Raw genomic sequence first — 27,277 nt, 5'->3', positions numbered from 1 at the left:
GCTCTTATGGACGAAATAGTGATGGTGGATGTCATTGTTCTGCTGCGCTGCCTTCAGTGTGCCCCGGCAGGTACTGAATCAAAGATTCTCTCGGACCTAAATCGTTAGCGACCGACTTCATTGATCCAGCTTCTTCTCGAGTTGTTCACAGGGTCAACCATGTGAATGTCATTCCGCGCCTAATCAGTCGACGTAAGTACATACAGCCGTTGAAGGATATCACAAAAGCACAAATATATGGGATGCAAAGGAAGGATATATACGGTGGTATCATGCAAGAAAATCAAGGGGAACGTAAAGGGATAATGTCAAAATTAATCATGTAGATATATGGAAGGGTTCTTTTTGTCGCTCAGGTGTACGGTGCTGGTGCCGGCCAATCGTCCTCCGTGATGCTGCTCCAGAACACCCACACGGTGACCACCGAAAGTAGGGTGAAGAACGTCTGGAACAACGCCCCGTTGATTGCGCCATCGACCGGGTTGCAGATGTGTGGGCTGATGACAAAGTTGAAGATTTGACCGACGATAAAGAGAAGTGCCGCTGCGGTCAAGTAGACTAGCAGGCTTGTTAGATCTGGAACAAGGGCTTGTGGACCTGGAACGTACCCATGGGGCGACGCTCGCCGAGAATGCGAATCACCAGGATTGCCTCGAGGACGTAAAAGGCAACCAGGCAGAAAAGCGGGAAGATGAGATACAGCACGTAGAGACCAATGTTGCGGTTCTCTCCGCTCAGACTCGAGTCAAAATGTCCCGTGTAGCTAAAGGCGGTGTCGAGGGCGATGTAGCCGGTGCCGATGAACAGGACCGCAGACGACGCCAGGAATAGAAAGATCGACAGCGGCGTGCCGTCATCGAGCAGCTGGTAACCAACAATGGCATTCAGGAACAGAATCCAGCACATCACCACGAAGGCGGCCACATGGACCGCCGAGAAGCCTTTGCGAACGTCCGCATCGAGAGGGAACCCGCCGACCGTGAAGATCTCGCACAGCGACACCACGATGTATGCGATGAGAAACAGTTGGATCTCCCTGGGATTGCGTCAGTCGCCCGCACCGATCTCCATGCCAATCGCATTCGAGCCACCGTACCTTCGGCCGACCGCGGCGCGCTTCCTTTCGGACCGCCATAACAGATACCCGGATACCAGGATCGCGATGAACGCGAGGATGATCGAGCCTGTTTCCCATTCAGCGGCTTGCCCCGAGCGACACTGTATTCATCTTCCATACCCAAGTTTCCGAGATGGCGGTCATTGCTGAGCGGAATCCCGTTCAGGGGACATCCTCCAAAGGCGGCATTGGGCGGCTGGTTGTCCTCGACAAATAACTGTCTCCAGTCAACCATCGTATCCTCTAGCACGGGTCTATTCCAATCGACCTACATTGCACACCGGGAGTGTCGTGTCGCGACAAAGATTCTACCATATCGCGGTCGCATTGTGTTAGTACCGACAAAGGTGATCACCTGCACCAGATAACGGGCCGTCTCACATGAAAATTGCCGAATTGCGTGGAGCCCATTTTTCAAATGGCACGCGGTGGGCAAGACGATCTCTTTCCTCCCTTCTTCCACTCTCGATCTATGTCCTATCCCTGACGATCTCTGCCTGACGGGACTGTGGCGGTGCGCGCAGTCGTTCGAGCGAGCGATGCAGAGTGCTCGCAGCCGGACGGAAAGAAGGACGCCAGTATGAGGAACGAGAGGAGGCGACACGAAACCCGACTACATAGAAACAAAACGAAAGAAAGAGAGCCGAATTTACGCTGTCGGAAGAGGCCAAAGATTGAATTGCACGGGGGGTTGGATTAGTTATGGAGCCTGGGGCATCAAAATTCAAGGACAGCCGGGGTGGGCCATGGGTCCGGCTGGGAAGTTGGAGCTGAGATCAGATTTTTTTTACCGAATCTACCAAAGATTCCTAGATGATACATAGGTACATAAGTATGTAGTATTGTTTACTATCCGGTGTCCTTCTTGAGGGTAGACAGAAATCTCTGCTCCGGCATTGCGCCGAAATCATAAATTGTTCTCTCTGCAAACACCTTTTGCCCTCATGTTTTTGACCTGTGCGGTTGAAACAATCTGCCTCATTCTGCCTGAGGAATCCAGTCAGACAACGTGACAATCAGCTGCCTCAGGATCAAAGACTAAAACGAGTCGAACTTTGAAGAACAGGCCGTTTCCTCCTCTGGTAAAGCTGAAGAAGACACCCCTGGCAAACCAACCAATCAGGGATTGCGCTCGAGCAACTGATACAAGCACAACAAAACAACTAACCAAATATAGTATGTAACAACGAAATCGTAATGTATTGTCGCTTGGTGATCTGTCAGTCATTGTCTTTTTGATAGGTTCTAACCTAAACGGGCTAGTGTTGAAATGTGAGGGGTTGGTTGACTTGGCTCCGAGGTTCGTCCAGGGCGCCCTTCTTTGTTCCATCCTCCACCATGCAGGGACCCGTTCGATCCGACTCCAAGCTGATCAAACTATGAATCAGTCGTGTTCCGTCAGGTCCAGTACATTACGGAGTACCTGAAGTGTAGTGTATCCCTCCCATCGGCAGCCATGGCATACCACCCGAGGCTGCTCATGTCCAGAGACGGTAAAGAGTAAGTACCAGGTACTCATAGGCACAGGTACCTTGGCAGATTACAGTAGGTACCTGGTACCTAGACTACCTATCTCCCATCTTTGTGAGTTGAGGTACATAGTTATTTGCCAAACCGTATACAAACCTTACAGGACGTCCTAGGCTTATGATAGGTCAGGTTTGAACCATATGTATGAAGGCTCTTTTACATCTCGCAATCTATTTGGACAGTCTTCTTTCACTCTTCACCCTCTGTGATCTCCGAGTCGGCTGCAGGAAAATCCGGTTCATCCCAAACCTCAATGGCAAGTCCTCCAAGTCCTCATTACCTATTGTTCAACTGGATGTCCCTCTCTTTCTGAGTACTTGACGAGCGGAGAATATTCTCTCACATTCGATGTGATTTTTGGACTTTGTCGATTGATATCCAATGTTAGAGCGAGTTTGATATTGGCCTGGCAGAGCCAACATCATTGCACCAGATGGGAGCCTTCCCGGATTCCCTGAGAGGATAGCTCCAACAACGCGGACGGCCATTCTTTGCCCCGACCATTGGGAGTTTTTTTTTTTTTTTTTTTTTTTTTTTTTTTTTTTGTTTCGCCAGTGACAGGGCAGTCGTTTGCTGCCCTCCTCGCCCTCGCAGCTCATAGATCCGTAGGCTTTCAGTTCTCATCGGAGGCCCATGGAACTCCCATTACGGACGGCTAGCCTCGATCCTCACACGACGAGAAATAGCCTGATGGGCCAGAAATTCAGCTAAAACAGATTCTACGAGCAGCAGAAGGTGCAGCATTTGATTCCCCATGAGAATGACAAAGAGCAACAAAATGCCTCCCAAGAACCAGTTCTTACCCGGCGGTTGACTGCCGGCGTCTGGGTCTAATGGCAAGAAAATCAAGCTCTGGGAAACTGAAATGGACGAGCTATGTCACACTGTCGAGGGCCATACTAATTCTGTCTAGTCCGTCGTCTTCTCACCTTAGCGGTCGATACTGGCATCCGGCTCTGGCGACAGTGCGATTGAACTCTGGGATGTAACCACGGACGAGCTATACCATACCTCAGGATAAGCTTTACCCGGTTCAGTCTTTTGCTTTCTCATCCGACCGCGGACAGCTGGCATCCTGCTCCTTCAACGATAAAACAAGCTTCGGGATTTTTAGTACGGGAAAGTCGTGCTAGACCCTCTCGAGCTGTTACGAGTGAGCCTGCACAAGATAACATGCTGAAGTATCTATACAAGTTGATCAATGGGTATGTTGAAGGTGAAAGGGTTTCGTGGCTTCCTACAGAATGTCGTCCTAAATGCTCGGAATTGAGAAATGAGGACGATGATAACGTAGCTCTTGCCCCTGGCCATTCATTTGGAGAAGCTTACTGGTATCATTGAAACGCCATGCGACCAATCAGTCGCCAGATGACATCGACAGGGATACCAGCGGTGATTTCCCAGCCAGACAAGCAGATTCTTAAAGGAAGAGCAGATTATGATGTCCACAATCAGATCGGTCCTCGATTTTCAACGAAGTATTTACTCATACACATGATTGAACCATAATACCGGAAATCCAGAGACCCAATAACTCCAAACAGTATGCAAAGATCCATCATGCAGAATCATCATGAACACACGCCGATCATAGCCGCACCTTGACATCCAGACAAGGCACAGTCCACTCATGCCGGCCGAGTAAACTTCGTAGCCATTCCAGGCCAATGCCGGTCCATTCCTCCGTCCCACGACTCGCAAAATCCATCCGTTTCCTAGCCTGCTCCACCGCGGCCTCAGCGAGAGTCGTCGCTGTTGTGTTCATGGTGTCGAGGAAATACTTAACCAGCGACTCGTCCCCGTCACTGGCAGCCAGCGATTGATTTGTGCCCAACATGCCGGGGGAGGAATCTGAGGTGAATCGTGGCGAGAACCAGTCTCCTTGGAAGTCAAAGAAGCAGCGATCCGACCAGTGACATGACGAAATAAAGAGAATGATCAGCAGGGCCGAACAGTAGATGCACGGTCGGTGCAGGAGATAAGTTAGAGTCACGAAGGAGACGATAAAGACCGGCGAGGCATTGATGGGGATGAAGAGAAGAGGAAGCCAACTGTGTGTCCTGTAAGCGTTCTCTGATCAATGTGTATGATTTCGCATTGAAGGCATGCTACCTGCGAAGACAGAACATTATGACCAGACCGGTGAGAATGAACCTGCAGTTGCTCACTACCAGTGATTGCGCTGGTGATTCAGGAAGATGTGGCTCTCAAAAAGACTGTCCAGCGGAGTCACTCTTGATGTAATGCGGTAAAAAGAAAGACTCTCTCCTATTGACGGAGAAAAGAAAGGAACATACTTTGAGAAGAAGGTGTCAGAAGGAGTATCCTGTCATCAAAGCCTCATACTCACGCTGCCATTAGTGTAATAGTATTAGTACTTCACTGTTGCGGCATCTTAAACCAGAAGTGAAGCACGTGATTTACGTATGACATGCGCCACAGATTGCCTAAGGAGTCTAGTCTCCAGCCACACTTCCGTCATGCTCCAAGCCCTCCAAACCAGCTCTGCACTTCACCATCACGATTCCACAGCTTCTTACCTCTCTTTCTTCCTCTCTCTTTTTTCTCCCTCCTTTCATTCTCTCTGTTATTGCCGGTTGCGGTCTCGCTCTTTCGAGAGTCTCTCGACCCTTTCCCGCACCGTGTGGTTCTTCGCACATCCAGACTGGTTCTTCTGTTCGCCGTGCTTGGAACAGAGCACCCAGAACGGAGACCCAGCAAAGCATCACATCAATTTTCTCTTCTACCTGGTTTCCTTGTGAGCCTCTGGGTGTCTACTTCTGAGCAAGTGACAGAAATGTCGACGCCAGGTGACCTCCAGGCTCTGTTCGCCAGAATCAAGCCGTGTCCGTCGCCACCGCATGACGGGGCCTCTCCGTCGCAACACCTGGCATTGGGACCGCAACCCCCTGTCGGCCAGCCGTATGATGGCCAGGCGCAGCAGCAGTATTCTTTTCCTTTTCATGGATATCACAATCCTTCCGTCTCGTCGCCGAACTACACCGCCAGCCCTGTTCCGCCACATCGCACCACAGATGTTTCCGGCGTATCTTCCCCACGTGGAGACCAGCAACGTCAGGTCAGCGCCGACCAGTCGCTCAACTTGCTGAATCTATTGAAGTTCAGTCAAAAGACTTCGGCCCCGCAGCAGCCACCGTCCACCGTCGGTGCCGCTGCTCCTCAGCCGGAGGACCGCCCAGCTCACACTAGAGCCCTCTCGGCCTCAGATCTGGTAGCCTCATTCGCGTCGAAGCCCGCCGTCGATGCTTTAAAAGCGTCCACGCCCGGCCCGACCGCTACACCCTCCTCGGAGAAACCTGCTCCGAAGACCGCCCCAGGGGAAGACCCGCAGGAGTTCTTGCTTCGTCTGTTGGGTCGCTCTAAGGCGCCCGAGCCTCGATCGCAAGGCCAAGAGATGGCCAAGGGAGATCAGCATGAGGAGAAATCAACTGCTGAGCGGACTCCTGCCGTCTCCTCAGAGGACAAGCCTTCAGAGGCCAGCAAGGATTCGAGACGTCTGCAGGCTCCGCCATCGACTTCCAAGAGTACCATTTTCACCTACGTCAATCCTTTCGATGAGTTGGCAGCCAGGTCGCGCAGTGAGAGCCCAGCAACTGGCGTCCACCGGGCGAAAAGGGACTCCAGCCATCTAGCAAAGACCGTTGATACCTCAGGACACGAGGACACGGCAAAGGCCGTTGCCAGCACATCGTCCAAGGAAACGCCGAAACCAGCGGAGCAGGGAAATCTGCAGGAGCATAAGGAGGCAGTATCGGAGACTCTTGGTGGACTAGCTGGTCAGTTGGATCGGGAGGTCGATGCCGCTCTGAATCAACCTGGTCAGGAAGAAGCAGATCGCACCAAGGCGGAGCACGATGCATCCAGCAAAGAGCCGCCTCCAGGGACGGAATCTGTGGAAGCTCCTACCAAGGCCGAGTTAGATAAAAATGAAGGTGAAAACATTGCCGACAAGGACACTTCGGAGCCGCAAGCCGAGAGTGCAAAGGACGTGGCTGGAGAAACCTCCGACAAGAAAGTGGCAGACGATTGGGAGACCGCAGAAGATGGCCCGGAGAAGGAACAAGAGCGCGTTGTACGCGTTTTCAACTTCCCTCTCAAACCATTCATTTCAATCACAGTCAACCCGGCCAAGCACCAGCTGCCGTCGATCCGGATTGACGGTATTATGGACGTGGCTCGCTTGAAGAAGGAGTTTGACCAGCTAGACCGCTGTCTCACTTCGGCGACAACCGAGTATATTGTCTATGCTCTGGCCAGGAATGGCGGGGTGCGGATAATCCGCCAGGATGACGGTCGGGACAAGACCGTCTTTCGTTTTGCCCGCGATCGCGTTTTCAACGTCACGCTTAGCACGAACTCTCCGACGCCGTCCCAGCCTGCCAGGGAGCAGGCTGTGATTGCCATCGGAGTGAGTGGGACCGTGTACTGGGCCCCCATCCTCCGCGGCGATGAGGACCTGTTCGAGCAGGATACGATGGAGAGTGAATGTTTGGTGTTTCCGCCGTATCCGGCGTCCGACGAGAACCCTTCCGGCGGCCAGCTGAAAACACGCGCCAAGCGGAGCTCTCGTCATCCCGAGTTCTTCGGCATCGGAAGAGGCAAGAACATCTACATTATATCACCTCGGCACGCAGCAAGTGTCACGTACGGAGTGTCCGGGAAGCAGCGCACCGTTGACACAGAGAAGTTCCTCAAGGAACGCGCACTGAAGATTTCCACCGGAAAGGCCGGCAAGGATTTCGTCTTCAGCGAAGATGACACAGTGGTTGCATCTCTGGATAAGACGGGACGGCTGCGTTTCTGGGACATCCGCGAGATGGATTCGATCGTCAATACAGGTGCCACTCCGTCCGAGATCAAGGTCCCCATCACCACGTTTGTGACCGGCTCGCCCACGGAGAAATCGTGGCCGACGTCCGTCCTGTTCATTGATAAATTGCGTCCTTATATCAAATCGGTCGCGCTGCGATACGTCCTTGTGGGTTTGAAGCAGAACCACACCCTCCAGCTGTGGGACATTGGTCTGGGCAAGGCAGTTCAGGAATTGCAATTCCCTCATGAGAACGAATCAGATCCCATCTGCAGCGTTGCCTACCACCCTTCGTCGGGGATCATTGTTGTGGGCCATCCGACGCGCAATTCGATCTATTTCGTTCACCTGTCTGCTCCTCGATACACTTTGCAGGCCATGTCTCAGGCATCGTTCATCAAGCGCGTCAGCGAAAAGGATGGGTCTCTACCTAAACCGGAGTCCACTGCTTGCCTCAGTGGTATCCGTGAGATTTCCTTTGCTTCCAAAGGCCAGCTGCGAAGTCTGGAAATCCTTCCTATTAGCAAGTCCGGGGGTGCGGCCCAGCGGAGCCTGGAGGAAGAGGTCGGCCTCTTCGAAATTTACGTCATGCATTCGAAGGGCGTGACCTGCCTCAATATCAAGAAGGAAGATTTGGGCTGGACAGCGGATAACAAGATCATCCAGCCCGTTGATGCCTTGGAAGCAGATGCGATCACAGTCAAGGATCTGCAGACATTCCCGAGCCAGATCGCCGACGAGCCTTCGGTGAACGGTGACTCTGTTGGCACTGGTACCTCTCAAAAGGTCGTCAAGGATACGAAGAAGAGTTTGGAGGATCCATCTTCGACCGCTGCTTCCCCAAAGATCGTCGCGAGGAAGATTGATGAGCACGCCGAAGCAACTGCGGCTGGAAAGGCCAAGAAGAAGAAAGAGAAGGCAAAAGAGACCAAATCTGTTGCTTCTGCTACCACGGAGGTGCGCACCACGTCTCCGACGAAATCTCTCGCGACGACCGGCGACGAAGACGTCCCAGCGGAGTCTGGTGGCGCGGCGGAGGCTGCCGTGAACGGCCACGGATCGATTACAGAATCGATCAACCTGGGAATCACTGGTGATTTGATCAAGCAGATCGAAGATGGTGTTTCCGGCGAGGTCGTCAAGAGTTTGGGTCGCGAACTGGAGACTCTCCACAAGCGATTCGAAGAGGAACGTCGCGCTTGGGATGCTGCTTCAGCTGTGAAATACGACCAAGTGTTGCGGCTGGTATCCAGCACCCTGTCTGAGAACGTGGAGAAGAACTTGGCTCGTATTATATCGGAGAATATCCAAGCGTCTGTTGTGCCAGCAATCGAGAAGAAGACAGCGGCGACCGTTGCAAAGCAGCTGCATGAGGCTATCGGCAGGGAGCTTGGCCAGGCGTTGCCGCGGGAAGTGCGCCAGGCCCTGCCAGAGTCTCTGTCTCGTGCCGTCCAGCAACCGGATGTTCTGCGGTCGATTTCGGAGGCAGTCAGCAGCAAGGTCACTTCGCACGTGGAGAAGGAATTGACCAGGAATCTCCCGTCTGTGATCACCCCGGCGGTCAATGCCGCTATTGTCCGACAGACGGAGAAGATGGCAATGACCTTCGACCAACAACTCAAGGCGCAGGCGGAGCAGTACGAAGCACAGCGTCGCAGCGATTCGATGAAGATCGATCAGCTGTCCAGCTTGGTTCGAGAATTGGCTCAGACGGTGTCTTCAGTGGCCACGGCCCAGACCGGGCTGCAGAACGAGGTTGCGCGGCTGAGTCGGCAGTTGGCGGGAACTGGGACTCAGCCGGAGCAAGGGCCGGAACCGCGAGAGCGAAGTCCTGAGGAGATTGAACTCGCCGAGATTGCTCGTCTGATGAATGAGGGACAGTATGAGGAGGCGTCAGTAAAAGTGAGTTCCTCGAGTTTCGGCGAGCTGGACTGGGTTCAAGCTGACTTGGTGACAGTGGCTGCAATCGTCGCAGCAGGCGGACCTCTTTGACAAACTCTTCGTGCGGATGCGACCGGATTACCTGAGCACGCTGTCCCCGATTGTGGCGCTATCCGTTGGGGTGGCGGTCACGACGTCGCTGCAGACGAATATTGCAGAACGGCTGGCGTGGCTGGAGTACGTGCTTCAGACGGTGAACCTAAACGTAGGACGATCCCGTGCCCTTTCTTTGACAGGACGGAGGAAACGCTGACGATTACACAGGATCCGGACATTCGGGAAGTCGCGCCGCGCATCATGGACATCCTCATTCAGCGCCTCGAGGGATTGTACATGTCTATTGCGGAGAACAATCCGCATGAGCCAGTGTTGAGGAAGATCCCACCCTTGTCGAGAAGAGCTCGGGCGTTGAGAGGACATTGAAATGGTATCGTCACGTCACGTTACGCCTAGGAGAAACGAAGGAATGCTTTGATGTACGATATCACAATCCATCCATGACGAGGTAACGAATGCATGGGTATCTCTATATTGGACACGTAGAGTCAAGCGTTAAATACATCATCATCATCATCATCATCATCATCATGCTGCCTCTCGCAATCACGGTCATTGTCGTCAATATCAGGATCATGATCCTCCACAAACTCAAAGCACAGAGCGCGCCAATTCAACTCCTTCCGCCAATGTAGTCCATAATAATTCCTCTGATCTTGACCAGTCGACTTCTCTTCATTCCGACCGTCTTGTTGAGTCTCCGCGTCAGAATGGGAGGCTGTTTCGCGTTTGTCTGCGGAGGAGGAGGAGCTACCCGGAACCTCCTCCGACACAAGCCCACCACTCGGCAACCTCCCCTTCCGCGCAAAGACAACGGACCGGAACCTTGAGAGGAGAATGCCCATGCTGCAGGACAGACACGGCTCATGCGTGAGATAGAGGTCCAGATTCGTGCAGAGGTAGCCAGGCACCGAGGCCGCGTCGGGGGCGCTGCCGCTGCCGCTGCCGCTACGATGGGAAGTGTTGTAGTACGTTGATTCGAGAGGGGTTAGAGGTGTCGTCAACGTGGGAGGTTTGCCGGTGGAGGACGGTTCATGTTCAGTGGTGGCAGCAGCAGCGCGCAGCTGGGACGCAACCATCTCGATAGCCCGCATCGTCGCGTGGGACTCCGGGCCTCGCTTCTCTTGCTCTCGTCGGCGACGGCGCTTTGGACTGGTCTCCTTCTCGGCCTCTTGCGGTTCGGGACAAGGATACGCATATCTCGCGTCCCCCGCGACGGCGACGATTACCGGCCCCGATGATGATGATGATGATGATGATGACGAACCCGTCGGGTCAACGACCACGCATCCTACACCGCGCCCACGGCCCAACTCTCTCGCCTCCCGCGCCACTTTCCTCGCTAAATTGATGTAATACCCCGGCCCTGGCCCAGGACCCGGACCGGCGATGCTCTGCATAACATGCCGGAGGAGCTGTGGCGGCGGGGCAACCATGCCCCTCGGCGCAGCAGGATTGAACGTTATCGGCCAGAGGTCTTTCGACCATTGTTCGGCCTGCGCCGCGCTCAGGGGCGGCTGCAGCGGGATGCGCGTGGTGAGGAGTCGCACATCATCACCATTTTTCCCATCGCCGTCTCCTGCCTGCGCGGGTGGTGTCGTATACGGCGCGAGGGTCGCGCGGAGATGCTCCCGATCCGGGAGCGGAGGGGGGATGAGCACGAAGAGGGTGTTCTTTTTCACATTATCGCGCTCTTCGTCGGCGATTGGGCCGAGCTGTGCCTGGAGTTGTTCTGGAAGGGCGTCGTATTTCGCGAATCGTCGGAGGTGGTTCGTGGGGTACCGCTCTGTTTGTCGGGGATATGTTGAGTCGAGGACTCTGCTGAGAGATTAGATTTCATGTAATGCATTGGCAATGGGGTCGGCAGGTTTTGCTCACTTGATAACCTGCGATGCGGACCGAGTGACGATTTGCGCGACGTATGCGTCGCCTGTTTTGAAGTTAGTTGTGAAATGGGAAAAAGTGGGTGATGATGGATTGCGCACCGAATTCAAAAGTCGGCCGTGTCTCCTGCACCGTTCGCACGGGGACAATGTGGCCTTCTAACGCCTCGATTTTTTCCGTGGTCATCCCTGATGCGTAGGATGATTGTCGTCTTGATGCGTTTGGTTTATCAGGTTTTTTTTTTTTTGCGTCATAGATCGGGATGATACCCTAACCCTAGACCTAAGCCCATGGCCTACAAGTCGTACGCCAGCTCAAGCGACCAGTTTATTCAGGTCCTTAGACGAGTAGCCCAGAATATTTGAAATAGAATCGAATGGTGTTCCCAATGATGCAAAGCTTCATATGTACATGAAGAGAAAATAATCGAAACTCAAACGCCGAAACCCCAACACCACCCATGACATGAACCTGGGACGGATCCCAGTGAATAGTAACCGAAACGAAACCACCTGTCCGTCAACGCCGTCTCTCTACCCATATCGTAATGACATCCCAGGGTCGAACTCGGACATGAGGACTACACAAAACGACGGTTCACTACGCGCCAGGCGTAGAATCTTCTGGTGTCTCCGGCTCCAACGCATATCCCTCACAGCGTTCCACCAGGCTCAAGTAGTAATCCACGAGAACCTCCGGCTGTGGCACGATCCGCCATTCCACCCGCCAAAGAAACTCCAGCTCCAGCAGAGCTAGCTCGGCCACGCTGATGCCGCCGACGCGCGCATAGGTCTTGTTGGTCCAGAAACTGTCGCTCAATCCCTTGCTTGCAACCGTAGCACTGGCGATCAGGAACCGATGTACGGTCAGACTCGACACGGTGAACGCCGGGTACAGCGCGCATAGTCGGTCAATGTAGTAGACCATGCTGAGCAGAATCGGAGGCGACAACGTCGCATGCGTGGTCAGCCGTTGTAGGTAGTCGCGAACGGAGATGCGCGGTGGCGTGCGCGAATGGAAGCGTGTTAGCCGGTTCTCATTGAGCGGGATCTTGTCATTGAACTGAATCAGCTCCATCAGCATGCTCGAGATGAGCACGACGAGGTCCCGCGTATCGACGTTCTCGTAGCGTCGCGGAAGAAGCTTGACACGGGACTGCGACGGTCGCGCTCGCTTCGATGGCGAGGGCTCATCTGCGGGCGCGGTCAGCGGCGCGCTGGGGCCCGGGTCGGGAAATTGCCGCTTGACATGATTATTATGATTATTATGATTATTCGGATTTTGATTTGAGGTGTTCTCGTCCGAGTTCTTCTTCTTGTTGGATATTAATTGGCGCGGCGGTTCGGGACGCTGTTCGGTTGTGCCCGCTTGGGTTAGGGTCCCCGTCATGGAGTTCCGAGCAGGACCCTCTCCTGGCTCGGCAGGGGACTCCTTGGTGGCAGCGACAACGCTATGTCGTTTTAGGGCGGCGCGAACCTCCTCGACGCACTGGGACAAGCGGGAGCGTGACCAGTGTGACGGGTGACTTGCAGCGGCAGTGGCGGATGTGGCGGAGGAAGAGGGTGACGACGAAGGTAAAGAGTTAGTAGAGGAAAGATTGCCGGGGGCGCGCACAGAGGCAAAAGTCGACGGGGAACATGCCCCGGATTGCACCACAGCAGACGAGGGCGACGAGATGATCATAGCGGCGGGATTTTCGTCGACTCAGACGCCGTGCACGAACCACGTGCTTCTAAGGATCGCACACAGGGCGAATGGGAGTGCTCTGACAGACAGTTGGGCCACGATCGACTCGCATTCCAGACATACAGGGGCGCATTTTGCTGCTCGACTCGACAATTCCAGAGAGTAGTGGGATGCCTGGGATTTCCCTGGAATTGGCGAAAGTGAGTTGTGTGCTTTTTTTTTTTTTTCCTTGCTTTTCGGGGCGGAGAATCCGGATGTCGTCACATTACTGGCCCGGGCCCGCTGGTTCATCACCAGGACCCGAGAAGTAAAACCCCGCGCAATGATGTACAGTACTGGCTGGGGATCTCTTGCGGCCTGATCGCTCCGATCTGTCCCTCCATTCTGGGACCTAATTTGATTAACCCTGCGCTCGTTGTCACTTATTTGGCCACACACGGCCCAGATTGGCCAGACTGCCAGACCGGTCCGGCGTGCTCATCTGTCACGTGACATATCACGTGATTTAAGCACCCGAGTTGGAAATAAGTCACGTGATTGATTCCAGACCCTGAGTTGGCGGCCTGAGGTCGACCGGCTTCCAAATCGGGCCCGCCGAGTCGGGTACCGATTCCAGCATGTGTTGGCTAGTGAGATGGACCCGTATGTAGATGCCTGTTGAGCATCAGGCCGATAACTTCGCCGGAATTACCGACGACGACAGCTGCCGCTCGACTGAGCTGTGGCCCGTTGTTGATCTATGGGAGCTTGCTGGTTGTGTATTTCTGCCAAGTTTCGCCCCGGTCGACATTCAACCCGGAATCAATCCCTTGGCACCAGCAGCATTCGCCGCCTCCAGACGCCTTGCGCTGGCCCGCAGTCGCAACATCCCCGAAGTGATTTACCGGCATCAGCATAGCTTCCGGCTTGCCGCATCGTGCTTGACTTCGTGCACGCCCTTGGTGAGCTGCTCGTTGGCGCAGAGTCTTCCCTCACCATGACGCGGGCAGAGCCCCCTCCGTTACTCGTCCGCCTGCAGAGTCCCGGGTCGCTTGAGGATCATGTCTCGGCCCTCCGATCACTGAAACATGAGTTGATCGGTCATGGCCAAAGAAAGGAGGCATGGGTATCCTGGGGAATCATCCCAATACTGTCCAAGACACTGGGATTATCAAAAAGCGGCGGGAAGAGACCCGAAGAGCGCGATGGCGACCAGCAGCGAACGCATGAGGAAGAGGCAGTTCTACAGGCGGTGATCATCTTGGGGAGCCTAGCTCTTGGTAAGAAGAGAGACTTCGACTCTTTCCGTAGCGAAGGACGAGACTCATCCGTGCAGGTGGCGCGCCCTTCGTGTCGCCGATTCTCGCCAGCGATGTTCTATCTTCCATGCTCTCCATCCTGGCTTCTTCCGACTGCCCGCAATGGCTGAATCTTCCCATCCTGAAGACGCTCGACGCAATTGCCGATCGATACCCTCTCCAGAACCCAAATTGGCCGCAGGATAATCAACTCGCGGAACTGGTCTTCTCCAAGGAGCACGTGGGGTCCTTTGCTCGTGTCCTCAACCTTCCTCCTACGTCCCAAGACGCGGCAGCATGCGTCAATCTGGCGGCCGGGCTAATCTCCAAACTGTGCACCGAGGAGGCACACAAAGTCGCACTCGCAGAGTCCGGTGCCCTGGACGCTCTGGCCGCAGCCGTCGCCTCGTTCGTAGTCGCCCAGGGATTCGTGTTGCCTGGGGCAGAGAGGCGCTTTGGCAAGGCAGGCACGCTGCCGGGCCTACCCCCGCCCGCGCCGCCGGGGGCGAAACTGGGTCCGATCCTTCGGGCGGTGTCGGTCATTGTTGAGCACTCCAAAGCACGCGCCGAGCTGTTCCTGTCTTCCCCGCCTCTCGTCACTGTCTTTCCATCTCAAAAACCCGAGTTCTCTCCGGCGGACATCAAAAAGAATCCCTGGGGGATGCCCTACCTGTCCGGATCGGCTGTTCCGCGTCAGGCAATGGGGAACCCGATTGACGCAATTTTGCCTGTGGTCCCGATGACGCAGTCGAATTCGTGTAATAGTAACTTCCCGCCATTGGTGCCCCAGGGTTACGGTAAGCGACGGACCTCATTTCTAGAGTCCCTTCCCCCCGATGAGGACGAGACATCGGTCGTTCCTTGGCTGTTGTATGTGATCAGAGCGCACTCCGGCATGACGCGCCTGATGGCGGCTCGCCTCGTGACGGCCCTGTTCCGGCTAGGCTTCGTCAAGAAGCATCGCATTTCCATGCTGAGCCACCTTGTGGTCCCCATCCTTCTGCGGATGCTGGAGAAGGATGTTGACATGAAGGATGAGGATGATCCGAAGTATGACGGACTGATTCCGACGACTCTCCGGCTGAAGGAGGAAGCGCCGTCCATCCTGGCGACGATGGTCATGGACAACCGGGAACTGCAGAAACACGCAGTGGATGGAAAAGTCATCAAGGTGCTGTCGCAGTTGCTCAAGGAGACGTATAACCCGTTTCAAGAAGCAACCAGGTCAATGTGGTATGCGGATGGGAAGGTGGACGTATCAACGACAGATGCGCGGTTGAAGTTGGGTCCGGCCGGATTCAATCCGATGATCGCGCACATCATGCGGTATCGGGAGGGCATCCTGAAGGCGCTGGCAGCTTTGGCACCATTCAAGGATGAATACCGCAAGGCCATTTGCGATAATGGGGTAGTTCCGTACATCATTGACTCCCTCAAACCCCGGTCGAGCACGTCCGCGGAGGATAGTAGCAGCCTGAAAAACACCGCGGCAGATGGCAATCCTATTCCAACCCTCCTGGCGGCATGCGGCGCTGCTAGGACTCTGACTCGATCAGCCAGTGCGCTGAGGACTAGCCTTATTGACGCCGGTGTCGCAACTCCGCTATGTGAGCTGATCAAACACCGAGAGATCCAGGTTCAAATCGCCGCGACGTCGGTGATCTGCAATTTGGCTTTGGACTTTAGCCCCATGAAAGAGGTTTGTGTTTCGTGTTTCGAGATTGTGGCATGCAGCTAATTGTATCAAGGCCCTCATTTCTGCTGACATTCTGCCCATTCTTTGCGATCATGCACACTCTAACAACCTGCAGTTGCGACTGGAGTCGCTCTGGGCTCTCAAGAATATTGCATACAACTCTGCCAATGACATCAAGATACAGATTGTCAAGTCCCTTGGCCCTGAATGGCTGGCGCAACTCATGTCGCAGGATCTGAGCGCACCGGCAGGCAAGCAGGATGCCCCGATGGCCATGGAGACGGATTCACCTCTGGGCATGGGGACATCTAACTCGGCTGGGGAACAGGTCGATCTCCTCAACCCAACGGAAGATACACACATGGAAGACGCGACGTGCAGCCAGCAGCCCAGTGGGCCTCGACAGAAGCGGTCGAGTCTCGTCAGTGACCTGGACCAGAGCAAGCAGGCGCGACAGGACAGCATCATCGTGCAGGAGCAAGCCTTTGAGCTGATCCGCAACATCATCTGCGGTTCCGGGGCGAGCGAGATGGTGGACTACATCTTCCAAGAGCTGCGCCAGCACCAATACGATCTCCTCGAGATCCTCGCGGAGAAGCTCCGGCCTCGGGGGGCCACCCAAGGCCGGCGCGACACGTCCAGGGGCATGTCGTCGGTCCCTGTTGAAGTCCTGCTACCCGTCACGTACGTCCTTGTCAACATCGCGGCATGCTCCTCGCAGCACCGCGAGATTCTGCTGGCGCACCACGACCTGATGCGCAATCTGATGGCGTACTTCAGCCATCCGAACCGCTACGTGCGGGTCAACTGCGTGTGGACGATCATCAACCTGGCCTACGAGGACGACCCGAGCGACCACCAGGCCTGTTACGAGCGGGCGAGCAAGCTGCGAGCCCTGGGCGCCATGGATCGGCTGAATAGCCTGTCTGATGATCCGGATCTGGATGTTCGGGAGCGCACCAAGACTGCTTTGCATTTGATGAGGAAATTGGTTGGTTAACGCGATGTACATAATGAGGCGGGCATGCTAGGCGTTGGTAGAGGTGTATAAACAAGGATATATTCTGTACTCGTTTTCTTTAATGACTACCCCTGGAACTTTAGTGTAGGTGTCCTTGATTGATGATCCACTGCATGTTTTAGAAGACGAGAAGACTGCCCCGCCGACGTCATCAATCAATTCGCCCGATATCACCGCCGAATCTCGCAACCCTCCAGAACCATCAACATAGCAGCAACAAGGAAGACACCACAATGTCGCCAGTTCCTCCGGCGATTCTCCGCGCTCTCTCCCTCCCCCTCGACGCGTCCAAATCCAGCCTCTCAACGTCCGGCCTTGGCTCGGGCTTCGCCAGCACCGGCCGCATCCGCGCGCGGGTCCCGCTCGAAGGCCGAGAAGATGAGGAAGAAGAACGGGAATATTTCGTCAAAACATCCCCAACCGGTCAAGAGATGTTCCGGGGCGAATACGAATCTCTCAACGCCATTGCATCGACCGTTCCCGGGTTCTGCCCGCGGGCGCTGGCACATGGGGAGCTTGATAACGGGAAGGGATATTTTCTTGTCACTGAATTCCTCGACCTGAGCGGTGGACGGTTATCGTCTTCCAGGACGAAGGCGAATTCGCTCGCGCAGCGCCTGGGCAAGCTCCACTCCACACCCGCACCACTCGTCACCGTGACCGAGGAATCTGCAGATGGGGGGTCGCCGCGGCAAGTCCGCAAGCCCATGTTCGGCTTCCCCGTCGCGACATACTGCGGCGACACGCGGCAACCGAACCGGTTCCGGGCGTCGTGGGCCGAGTTTTTCGCGGAGGAGCGGCTGCTCACCATCCTGGCGGAGTCCGAGCGGCGCAATGGCCGGGACCCAGCCCTGAGGGAGCTCGTACAGCGAACGGTGGATTCCGTAGTCCCGGCGCTATTGCGCGATGGACATCTTGGCGGGGAGAAAGGAATTACGCCCGTCGTGGTACATGGGGATCTGTGGAGCGGGAATGCGAGTACGGGGCGGATCGTGCGGCCGAGGAAGGTCGGTGGCGGAGGAATGAAGGACGGGGAGGATGAAGTCGGAGCCGTCGTGTATGATCCCTCGGCGTGCTACGCGCATAGCGAGTACGAGCTGGGCATCATGCGCATGTTTGGCGGCTTCGGAAAGGCATTTTTCGATGAGTATCATGCAATTGTTCCCAAGACGGAGCCGGTGGAGGAGTATAATGACCGCGTGACGCTATATGAGCTGTGAGTACTTACTGCTTTGGCGTATGAACTTCCGGTGCCAGGCTGACAGACAGTGGCAGATACCATCATCTCAACCATCATGCCATCTTTGGCGGAGGATATCGATCTGGCGCGGTATCGATCATGCAGTCGTTACTGAGAAAGTATGAGAAATAACTCACCACGATCTAATTAGTATTATGTTGTACATACAGTACTGTACATGAGATGCTCGTCTCTACAATCTACGAACATACTCGGAAGCCCTAAGTGCCTTGGGCCGCTCAATCTCGCATACTGCTTTAGAAACCGGCATATGATTCCCGCGCTCGTTCGTTGTGTTGAGGACACTTTTCCGATACTCAATTGCCTTGACCCGCCGTCGAAATCTCTCCCACACCTTTCCTCCCTTAGGAATCCCTGAACCATTCCTGAACTCATCCAGCACCCACAACCGCACCGCCCAGGGCGTCAGCACCATTCCCAACCGGAAAGCGAACGGACCCTCAGGATCCATCCCCTTGACCGACGTTACAGGTTGATTGAGAAACTCCCGCTGGGCTCGCGCCAGGCCTTCCTCATCAGATATGAGCCGGAACTACAGGAAGCGGTGCATTGCGGGGATAATAACCTGCGCCGTGGCATAGTCGATCCAGAACCGGGCACGCGCGCGGTCGTATGTACGGGGTTCGTGGGTATCAGCCGCGGTGGGTGTGGGCTGGGTAGGCCTCTTCGAAGTACAATTCCATCACGACGGTGGATTCGTACAGCGTACTTGGGGCCGTCCGTGCGGGGATTCATCCGCGAGGAGACTCGCCGGTTTGCAGAAGGGGTTGATTTCGGTGTAGTGTTAGGGGATCTTCATTTTCCCCGAGGGCAAGTCAGTAAACCCTAAGGAACGAGCTTGCACGTGGGAGCTCTGGGATCTGATTACTACCTACCTAAAGCAATGCTGCGACGTTAGCAGACGAAGCTCATCTTGATCTTCATGGTCCAGCAGGAACATAGTATTGACAATACTACTACCTTGCCGCGGAGAACTTCAGGGACTGCTCGCAGAAACGCTTCTCGGCAAATGCCTTGGCGCAGCCCGTCGCGGCGCGTTAGACATTGGGATCTAACTAATAGGCCATTCTGGTGATGTGTGCAGGTGGAAGTTCAGGGACAGGAATTGAGTTTGGTGAGAGAAACTGCAAGGGTTAACTGGTCAAGCCGGAATGCGCGGGGAAATGGAATCATTGCGCTTGTTTGTTTCTCACGCATGGACTCCCTCCTGAATTCCCCCAACTAAATGATGAATATCGCAAAAAGAAACGATACAGTATTCCACTGGATTATTTGACATCTAGAGCACTCCGCATCCAAATGAAGTTGATCAGCTTCGATAAGCTTTACCCACCTACAGATAAGACTCGGGCGGAAAAACATTCCTTCCGGCTATCTATCCATCATCCAATGACAACCAGTCTACAACTTTTCAATTACATTCAAATTGCCGTCCCGCCATAGTGCTCCTTAGACTATGGTCGACCGTCACAATAGACCTCGAAGAGGTGGCCACCCGCACGGTCCCGGTAGACACCGCCGATTCCACTCCCCGCCTCATCCGCGATCGGACCGCAGACCGCCTCCTCCCTCACCTTCGCCTGAACCGCAACCACCGCCGCAGCCGCATCCGTCTTTCATTCAGGTCGCTAAACCATATACTCTCGAACATACGGTGCAGGAATGTCTCGCAGCGACTGCATCGGATCCGCAAAGGGAGGACAATATTCGAATTCAAGGCGTGACGTGGATTGACAATGTGCGCAAGGCGCTTCGACTGTGGGTATCAAAATGACAATGAGGCGATAACATGGGCTGATGGTGAATGATTCAGGCCTGTGAGGACGTATAATACGGCATGCGTATATTACCACAAGTTTCGGCTGGTGCACCCGGAAAATCAGTATAATTACCTGGTTCGTTGGTCGGGCCCCGGGGGAGCGATGAGGGCCGCCGATCGTGCTAATTTGCATCCGTAGGATGCCGCCGCTGCTGCGCTGTTCACGGCATGTAAGATCGAGGACACGCTCAAGAAGTCCCGCGATATTGTTTCGGCGGCCTACAATCTGAAGCTGCTGCCTGGGGAGCACCTTTCACCGGATGATCCAGTTCGTGACCTTTCCTGAAAGAAAAAACAAGAGAAAGTCAATCGTCGTTGACGTTGGGTGCTAGGTCTTCGATGCGCATTCACGCAGCATCATCATTCTTGAGCGATTGATGCTCGAGTCATCCGGCTTTGACTTCCGGAATCGCCATCCGCAGAAGCTACTGATTAAACTCGCCAAGCAGTACGGAGTGAAAAAATCAGACGAGGTCGGGCTCGTTGCGTACGGCATCTCGCTGGATTTGTATAGGACATTTGCACCCTTGAAACAGACGGCAGCAGCTATGGCCTTTGCGTGTTTGGAGCTCGCGTCCAGATTGGTCCAAGGCGGACTGACTGATGTCGAGGAGGGGAAGGCGTATGAGAAATGGAGCATTGAACGGGCAGAAGTCATGGGTAATCAAAACTCTTTTTAACCCAAACTCTGAATGAAAAAGAAGGACGCGGCTAACACATCCCGCAGAGACCCTTCTCGATCTTCTCGATCTGTACATCCACCACCGAAATAACACCGTCTGCGGCCCGCAATTCCCACTCGAGGCCTTTCTCGCCATCCGCATCCCTCTGAATCAGGAAGTGGAAGCTAGGAATCTGCCACGTTACACCGGCGAACCGCCGCGACCGGCCGCCACCAATGGCGTTAACCCCCCGCGCAACGCGAGCAACAACCCCAACTCCGCCGCGCCGGCGACCCCCGTCAACCCTCTAACGCCCGCCTCCGTAATCGGCGAGCGGCCGGCTCCGAGCGATAACCGGGGCCGCGACGGCACGGTGAGATTCATGCTCGATGCTGCACAGGCCGAGGCCGAAACGAAGATTGTCACGACGTACTTCAAGGACGAGGTGGAAGAATACATGGTTGAAGACTGATTATGCAGTGAAATCTTCTTGCGCGTGATGCTCTCTTTCTCTTCGGTCGGTGTTGGGGAATTCGTATGGGCGGCATGATGTATGATACCCAGTAACTATTCGGCTGTGTATACTATGAGCTTCGCAAAAACAAACGCATGACATGATGATCAAGAACCGCGACTGGGCACATCTCGTTCCGAATATTATTTATAAACATGGAGGAACATTATCCTCAAGCAAGCCCATCAACATACCCTCCGAAGCAGCGGACCTGAAATATAACCAAGACACAATGGCTCAAAGAGAACGGGAACAAAACCAAACGTTGCACTTTTTTTTTTCGAAGTCTTATGAAGAAGAAGAAGAGAGCCATTAAAGGATATACTCGGTAACAACAAGACGCAGCTTCGATCGTTGAACCTCTGTACAACCGGATTCATTGAATGGAAAGAAAACAAACTCCACACCACAGGAGTGGGGACAACAAATCAAACGGAGTTGATATGTATGAAAGGCAGAGCCCGCGTAGACCCGTTTGGTGCGACAGGAAAGGGCATGAGGAAAAGAATTATCGTCGAACAAGTTGCTCATTTATACAGCTCAAAAGCTAGGCATAGTCAGCAATTTGGACCTGTACGAGGGAATAGGACTCCTACCTTATCGGAAACCTCGCCTTGGTTGTACAGATACTTGCTCAACCCTCGGACAACCTCGAATTGCTCGTCTACCGACAGGCCAGTGATGGCAGTCTCAATGATATCGCCGACATTTGCCTTATGCACCGCAATGAAGCTGTGGTAGTACATAAAGGCAAAAAATCCCATGATGAACTGGCAGTCCATCCGATCCGTGATGCCCCCGTGACCTGGGATCGACTCGCCGAAATCCTTGATTTTGAAAGTTCGCTTCAGGCCGGACGCGAAAAATCCGCCAAACGGCGCGATCAATGAGGCAAAGGTCGCAAACACCAGGATGTGGAACTGCATAGGTGCCACGCGGATGGTCCTCGGTAACCCGGTCCATTCCGGAAGATGATACGTCTTTGGCGTAAAGACTGGATTCGGGGTGCACTCCAACCCCGTCAAAATGTTCGCACCCAGATCGTTCACTGGGCAGATAAAGTACTTGTAGCGCATCAGAATATTGGTCATGATGTACCCAAAAATGATCGTGCAGATCCAGGCGCCAATGAACCCTTCCACGGTCTTCTTTGGCGACAGCTTAATCAATTGAGTGCGTCCAAAGGTGATTCCGCAAACATAGGCAAAGATGTCGTTTGTGATGACCAACGACGCCGGCAGGAAGAACCAAATCATGCCTTCGAAAATGTTGTTCATGATGAACTGCGCCTGCACCACAATCAGGTACAAGGCCATATGCGTCCAAGCAAACTGGGTGAATTGGAATCGGTAGTGGCCCTTTTGCAACGTCGCAACGAAAAACACAAAGCCTGCGCATGTCAGCTTCAGTGAGATCGCGCGGCCGACTCTCACTCACCCATGAGGTAGAGCATGAAACTGATAAACCGGTGGTGCGTTGCCAGAGGCAGAAACACCTTGTCAACCAACAAGACATGCTTGAAATAGTAGACCACGCTTTCCCCGTACAGATAGTACATGGTTGTCGCCAGAAAGTACCAGTTGAGCGACTTGGTAAACCGCAGGTTCTTCTCCTTGCTGGGCACATTGGCAATCGCAATGACCTCCTTGAACGACATGATTTGCACCGTGGTGACGATCGCAACCAGATACAGATGGCCCGAAAACATGGCGGTAAAGAAACCGGCGATCATGACGAACGTCCATATTGTCCGTGTAATAAAAGTTTGCTTCTTCTTCTCATACTCCGACAATTCCGGTTTCTTCTGCTCCTTGATCAATCGATGACTTCCCAACGCCGAACGCCGCAGCAAACAAAGCTCTTACCTCTTCCTTAATTGTTTCGTGCTTGGCCACACTGCCGGACTTGCTAGGACTGCTGGGCTCTGACGGGGCATCGCTCGCGTCCGAGAAACTCTGCCGCCGATGTTGGTCGCCATTTAATCGGTGCTGGAACCGCACCCCTCTTCGAGACTTGGCCATTGCGGCAAGATTGCGTGAATGCGGTCGCAGGTCGACCGACTATGGTTCAAACCAGGGCTGTCCGAGAAAAGTAAACTAACTTAAGATGTCAACAGAGAAAGCGGAACGGGCGGAATCGTTGATCGTTGATCATTTCAGGCTGTTTCGCCTTCATGTGACGGAAATTGCTTAGTCAGCGTCTTCGCGGGGAAACCAGTCACGGGGTTTGCCCAGATGGCAATTGGGGAAGTTTAGGGAAGTTCAGAGAAATCACAAGTCACTTTGAAGAGATGAAAGCGAGACTGGAATGAGATGAAGAGCAAGATAAATACGAGTCCAGCTCAGCAATCCGGTCAATGCATGGCTCTAGGCTGAATCGAACAGTTCTGCCGGCCCAACTTCGCTGCCGTGGCTTGGCACAGGGATTGTACATACGGTATTGCTGCAGAAAAAAACAGCAGATTCCTGGCGGGAATTGTTAACGGTCCAGGGTGTAGGTAAACTTTGCCATTCTTTCTAAGCTGACCTGTTGGGTCCTATTTTTCCCCCTCTCATGGCCCCCGTTCTTTCTGGGCATGGACAAGAGCGATGACGAATTCTCGGACGACGGATTCGACGCTGGAACCTGGCTCCAGCTCGAACAGCATGCGAACGCCGCTACGCAAAACCTCTCTGCCCAGAACCCGACTGAGGCCAATGTCGCCCAGCTCGCTCAGGAATATGGAGACACTGGCGTCGGGGAGCTTGACGCAGAGATTTCCGAAGAACATGGCGCCCTGGAGCAGTTACAGGCCCAACGCGTCGTTGCGAACGCCATTAGACCGCGTCCCGGCCAGACTGCGAATCTCCCCATCCTGGTGTCGTCGCAAACGGAGGCACCCCGCGATGGCCAGGCAGCGGCAAGGGCGTCCCAGGCAGAACAGGTAGTCGCTCGTGAGGTAGGACGGACGTCTTGGACAAATCGTTGGAGTGTGAATGACTAATGTTGACTAGGCGGCGCAAGGAAACGGCGCTGGAACGCTGGAGGAAAAAGTCCGGCAGCTCGAAGAGAAGCTTCGAACAAAAGAAGGGGAGATCAGCATTCTCAGAAGCAAACTCAAGCGCACAACGGACGAGTACTACAAGAAATATATGGATCTAAAACGAGAACTCACCGAACAGAAGGAGAAGATCAAGGAAGCAGAAGAAGCTGCCGCCCAGGATAGAAAAAAACTGGAAACAGAAAAGCTCTTCCTTCAAGATGAGCTTCGAGATGAGGTACAGAGACGGAATCAGCAGAAATTCAGGAGCAAGACCGAAGAGAAGCCCGCCCCGACAACGCCGAGACATCAACGCACGCTGCTATTCCGGGACGGCTTTGATGATGCGGAGATCGGAGCTCTTTCGCCAACGAAATCGTTAGGTGGGCGGTCCAGACGGAGTACGCCGTCAATGCCTGCGAAACGGAAGCGGAAACCAAGCCAGGACTCCCCAATCCCGATGGCAGCGCTGCAGCTCAGTCCTGCGAAGGCGCCGCCATCCCAAGCAGCAGCTCCGGAATCAGAACTATTGAAACACCCCAGCGTGCAGCCGATGCAGCGGCAAAAGAGTCGCAGCCTGCACCACATGAAGCAAATCCTAGCTCATCGAACGCCGCCCAACATCGAAACGGATCTGGAAGTCATGGCCCAATTGGCATTCCCGTCAGACCCGAGTAAAAAACTCTCATCGATAGTCCTCGAGGAGACTTCGTCATCGACCTCGGATAACTACGCTGTAGACTTTGCGCGTTCCATCATCTCGATATGGTCGCGCGCTATCAACGAACAGTACTACAAGCCGATATCCATGTTCATTAGCTTGGTGAGGTTCATTGTCAAGCTGGACATGGCAACGATCGTTCCCGCGATCGTAAAAGAACTCGCACACGTCATCTGTAAAACGGTGCGAGTCAACGGCACAGTCCGTTTCGAGCATTCGCCAGTGTCGAGCGTCGCTCCTGGGCAGGTACGGCGGACGCCGCGCTCCTTAATCCACGAGGAAGCAAGCACTACCGAGGCCCTGGATCTACTCTACATCGTCGCCACGGCATGTCGACGCAACGACAAAGCGCATGAAACGCTCTGGAAGACCATTCCCCATGCTGACTGTCTTTCGTATCTGAACGACCACCAACTTCTGAAGGATATTGTTCTCGCAGTCAACATTCTGTCCACTAGTCTTCGCCGAGATACCTTTGGCCCCATCATCGACAACGATCAACAAATGGGCCTTACCCAGCGCGAGGCTGAACACCATCTCATTGAGCGGGCGGTATGCCTGTTGAGCGAGTATCCCGTTCCCGACGAAGGCCGGGACGATTACCCCCCGGCTGAGGTCTGCGAGATGCGACTAGAGGTGCTGTCCATGCTCGAGATTGTTGCCTTTCAAGGTAATGACTCGGAGAGCAACTGGGGCAGTTCGCTCATCGCATCGTCAAAACTCACCCTGGGGCGAATCTTTCGAAACGTCTACGACGAACTCGATGCGCTACAAACGTTGCGGCCAGAGCACGAACTGCGAACGGCACTGGTGAATCGTATGATGCATCTTCTCTACGGCGTGCTCAAGAGCAGCGAAGGCGTGGACCTCCGCTCGATGCTGGGCAGGTTGGTCGGTGGGCGAGAGAAGCACATCCTGGCCCTGGTGCGCTTGGCGTATAGTGACGCGGCCGCTCTGGAATCCGGCATCACGGTCGAAACCATGACCATGGCGCGGGAGCTTTTCCGGGAGCTTGACATGGGACCAGGAGAATACGAAGCATTCATACAGGCATTTCCATCGGGAGGCGTTCTAGGTCGGGATTTGGGCGAGAGTCAGCAAGAACCGGAAGATATGAGCTAGGCAATGTACGACTACTCCATATTATTGACTGAACTGTCAATTGTAATGAAAAATTTTTTGAAGTGTGACGTTAGATCCTCTTCATTTGACGGTCTTCGAGCCTGGAGTCTTTGATGACGCGGCCACGCGCCCCTTGAGTTGTGAGCCACTAGGTGGATGCCCGGATGGGATTGGAATGCAGGGTTGGATGGTAGAAAAGAACACGGCTTCCGCAAGCACGTCTGGCCTTGTCCTTGTGGCTTTGGAGCATTCGTAGGGTCAATCAACTTCGTAATTCGTTAAGTTGTCAACGTCCCGAGGTGCTGCAGTGTACTTACAGGATTGTCGAGCTTCGCACTCATAACTCCGGAGTACATACTCTGTAGAGAATAAAATGGGGGATGAATGGCAGGGCGAAGGGGGTTTGTAGCCGACATTGAAAGAACTGAGCAATCCCTATTTGATAATCGTTCGCTTCAGTCTGGCGGGCACACAGAGTTTTCAATTCAAGGGACTCGGTGGAACGAAAACGTAGAATGCGAGTGTCGACAACCCGTCCAGGCTGAAGATGTTCGGACTTCAAGGGCTTCATTCGACTACAGACAACTTGAGCCTGCAAGCTCCCGCAAAACTAGGAAGATGGTAGGAAGATAGAAATCCAATTGCAGTCTTCGTCGACCTACTCATTAAGCTAAACCGTCGAGGGCTACTTCCCTTCTCCAACCCCCAGCTCAAGGCTGGGACTTGATGAAAAGAAAGTAGATCCTCAGAGAGGAAGGGTGCCAAAGAATACGCCTGCCAATGACCCGAAGGCCGTTGGACAGACTGTTCCTCCACGCTGTGCAATGCAGGGACCAGTCTGTGGTGGACCGCCTTCTTGATCGCAGCCACCCAAACAAGGTAAGTATGAGGAAAAGAAAGAAAGAAAAAGATCAAAAGGACCGCGACAGGGACGGGTTTATATAGCTTTGGGTGGAGACAATCCTCAGCTAAGCGAGCGATGATGATTGGCCGAAAAAATGTAGGTGGCGGGAAATGTTTGCATTGTTATGCAAGGATGCAAACATGGAGAAAAATGTTTGCAAAGTTTGCATAGTTTGGATTGTTTGGAAGTTTGCTTTCTTCTGATCATGTGACTTC

At 54.1% G+C, this 27,277-nt stretch overlaps 11 protein-coding genes across 11 annotated transcripts; 5 read left to right on the top strand and 6 right to left on the bottom strand.

Moving 5' to 3' along the window:
- Window positions 1-352: 352 nt before the first annotated feature.
- VTN31DRAFT_2281 (uncharacterized protein) lies at window positions 353-1,528 on the bottom strand (the record flags this gene model as incomplete). The annotated part of the gene is made up of 6 exons (XM_069402432.1): window positions 353-558; window positions 609-1,036; window positions 1,097-1,184; window positions 1,238-1,334; window positions 1,390-1,425; window positions 1,499-1,528. 6 exons carry the CDS (start codon window positions 1,526-1,528, stop codon window positions 353-355), a joined length of 885 nt encoding a protein of 294 aa, XP_069257377.1.
- A 2,707-nt stretch (window positions 1,529-4,235) lies between these two features.
- On the bottom strand, window positions 4,236-4,776 carry VTN31DRAFT_2280 (uncharacterized protein; the record flags this gene model as incomplete). Its single annotated transcript, XM_069402431.1, has 2 exons — window positions 4,236-4,698; window positions 4,760-4,776. 2 exons carry the CDS (start codon window positions 4,774-4,776, stop codon window positions 4,236-4,238), a joined length of 480 nt encoding a protein of 159 aa, XP_069257376.1.
- A 668-nt stretch (window positions 4,777-5,444) lies between these two features.
- Window positions 5,445-9,842, top strand: VTN31DRAFT_2279 (uncharacterized protein; the record flags this gene model as incomplete). Its single annotated transcript, XM_069402429.1, has 3 exons — window positions 5,445-9,380; window positions 9,436-9,624; window positions 9,684-9,842. 3 exons carry the CDS (start codon window positions 5,445-5,447, stop codon window positions 9,840-9,842), a joined length of 4,284 nt encoding a protein of 1,427 aa, XP_069257375.1.
- Window positions 9,843-9,964: 122 nt separating this feature from the next.
- On the bottom strand, window positions 9,965-11,546 carry VTN31DRAFT_2278 (uncharacterized protein; the record flags this gene model as incomplete). The annotated part of the gene is made up of 3 exons (XM_069402428.1): window positions 9,965-11,294; window positions 11,355-11,406; window positions 11,462-11,546. 3 exons carry the CDS (start codon window positions 11,544-11,546, stop codon window positions 9,965-9,967), a joined length of 1,467 nt encoding a protein of 488 aa, XP_069257374.1.
- Window positions 11,547-11,960: 414 nt separating this feature from the next.
- VTN31DRAFT_2277 (uncharacterized protein) lies at window positions 11,961-13,043 on the bottom strand (the record flags this gene model as incomplete). Its single annotated transcript, XM_069402427.1, has 1 exon — window positions 11,961-13,043. The coding sequence occupies one exon, from the start codon at window positions 13,041-13,043 to the stop codon at window positions 11,961-11,963; it is 1,083 nt and encodes a 360-aa protein (XP_069257373.1).
- A 979-nt stretch (window positions 13,044-14,022) lies between these two features.
- Window positions 14,023-17,019, top strand: VTN31DRAFT_2276 (uncharacterized protein; the record flags this gene model as incomplete). The annotated part of the gene is made up of 3 exons (XM_069402426.1): window positions 14,023-14,305; window positions 14,362-16,022; window positions 16,072-17,019. The coding sequence occupies 3 exons, from the start codon at window positions 14,023-14,025 to the stop codon at window positions 17,017-17,019; spliced, it is 2,892 nt and encodes a 963-aa protein (XP_069257372.1).
- Window positions 17,020-17,273: 254 nt separating this feature from the next.
- Window positions 17,274-18,412, top strand: VTN31DRAFT_2275 (uncharacterized protein; the record flags this gene model as incomplete). The annotated part of the gene is made up of 2 exons (XM_069402425.1): window positions 17,274-18,256; window positions 18,316-18,412. The coding sequence occupies 2 exons, from the start codon at window positions 17,274-17,276 to the stop codon at window positions 18,410-18,412; spliced, it is 1,080 nt and encodes a 359-aa protein (XP_069257371.1).
- A 1,345-nt stretch (window positions 18,413-19,757) lies between these two features.
- VTN31DRAFT_2274 (uncharacterized protein) lies at window positions 19,758-21,254 on the top strand (the record flags this gene model as incomplete). The annotated part of the gene is made up of 5 exons (XM_069402424.1): window positions 19,758-20,059; window positions 20,115-20,196; window positions 20,260-20,388; window positions 20,453-20,780; window positions 20,848-21,254. The coding sequence occupies 5 exons, from the start codon at window positions 19,758-19,760 to the stop codon at window positions 21,252-21,254; spliced, it is 1,248 nt and encodes a 415-aa protein (XP_069257370.1).
- A 550-nt stretch (window positions 21,255-21,804) lies between these two features.
- On the bottom strand, window positions 21,805-23,317 carry VTN31DRAFT_2273 (uncharacterized protein; the record flags this gene model as incomplete). Its single annotated transcript, XM_069402423.1, has 4 exons — window positions 21,805-21,843; window positions 21,893-22,686; window positions 22,734-23,100; window positions 23,162-23,317. 4 exons carry the CDS (start codon window positions 23,315-23,317, stop codon window positions 21,805-21,807), a joined length of 1,356 nt encoding a protein of 451 aa, XP_069257369.1.
- A 554-nt stretch (window positions 23,318-23,871) lies between these two features.
- VTN31DRAFT_2272 (uncharacterized protein) lies at window positions 23,872-26,158 on the top strand (the record flags this gene model as incomplete). The annotated part of the gene is made up of 2 exons (XM_069402422.1): window positions 23,872-24,234; window positions 24,290-26,158. 2 exons carry the CDS (start codon window positions 23,872-23,874, stop codon window positions 26,156-26,158), a joined length of 2,232 nt encoding a protein of 743 aa, XP_069257368.1.
- An 11-nt stretch (window positions 26,159-26,169) lies between these two features.
- On the bottom strand, window positions 26,170-26,499 carry VTN31DRAFT_2271 (uncharacterized protein; the record flags this gene model as incomplete). The annotated part of the gene is made up of 2 exons (XM_069402421.1): window positions 26,170-26,424; window positions 26,476-26,499. The coding sequence occupies 2 exons, from the start codon at window positions 26,497-26,499 to the stop codon at window positions 26,170-26,172; spliced, it is 279 nt and encodes a 92-aa protein (XP_069257367.1).
- Between the last annotated feature and the right edge of the window lie 778 nt (window positions 26,500-27,277).

Source organism: Thermomyces dupontii (assembly GCF_041956625.1).
Source record: "Thermomyces dupontii strain NRRL 2155 unplaced genomic scaffold VTN31scaffold_11, whole genome shotgun sequence".
NCBI lineage: Eukaryota > Fungi > Ascomycota > Eurotiomycetes > Eurotiales > Trichocomaceae > Thermomyces > Thermomyces dupontii.
This window is presented reverse-complemented; position numbering and strand designations above follow the sequence as displayed.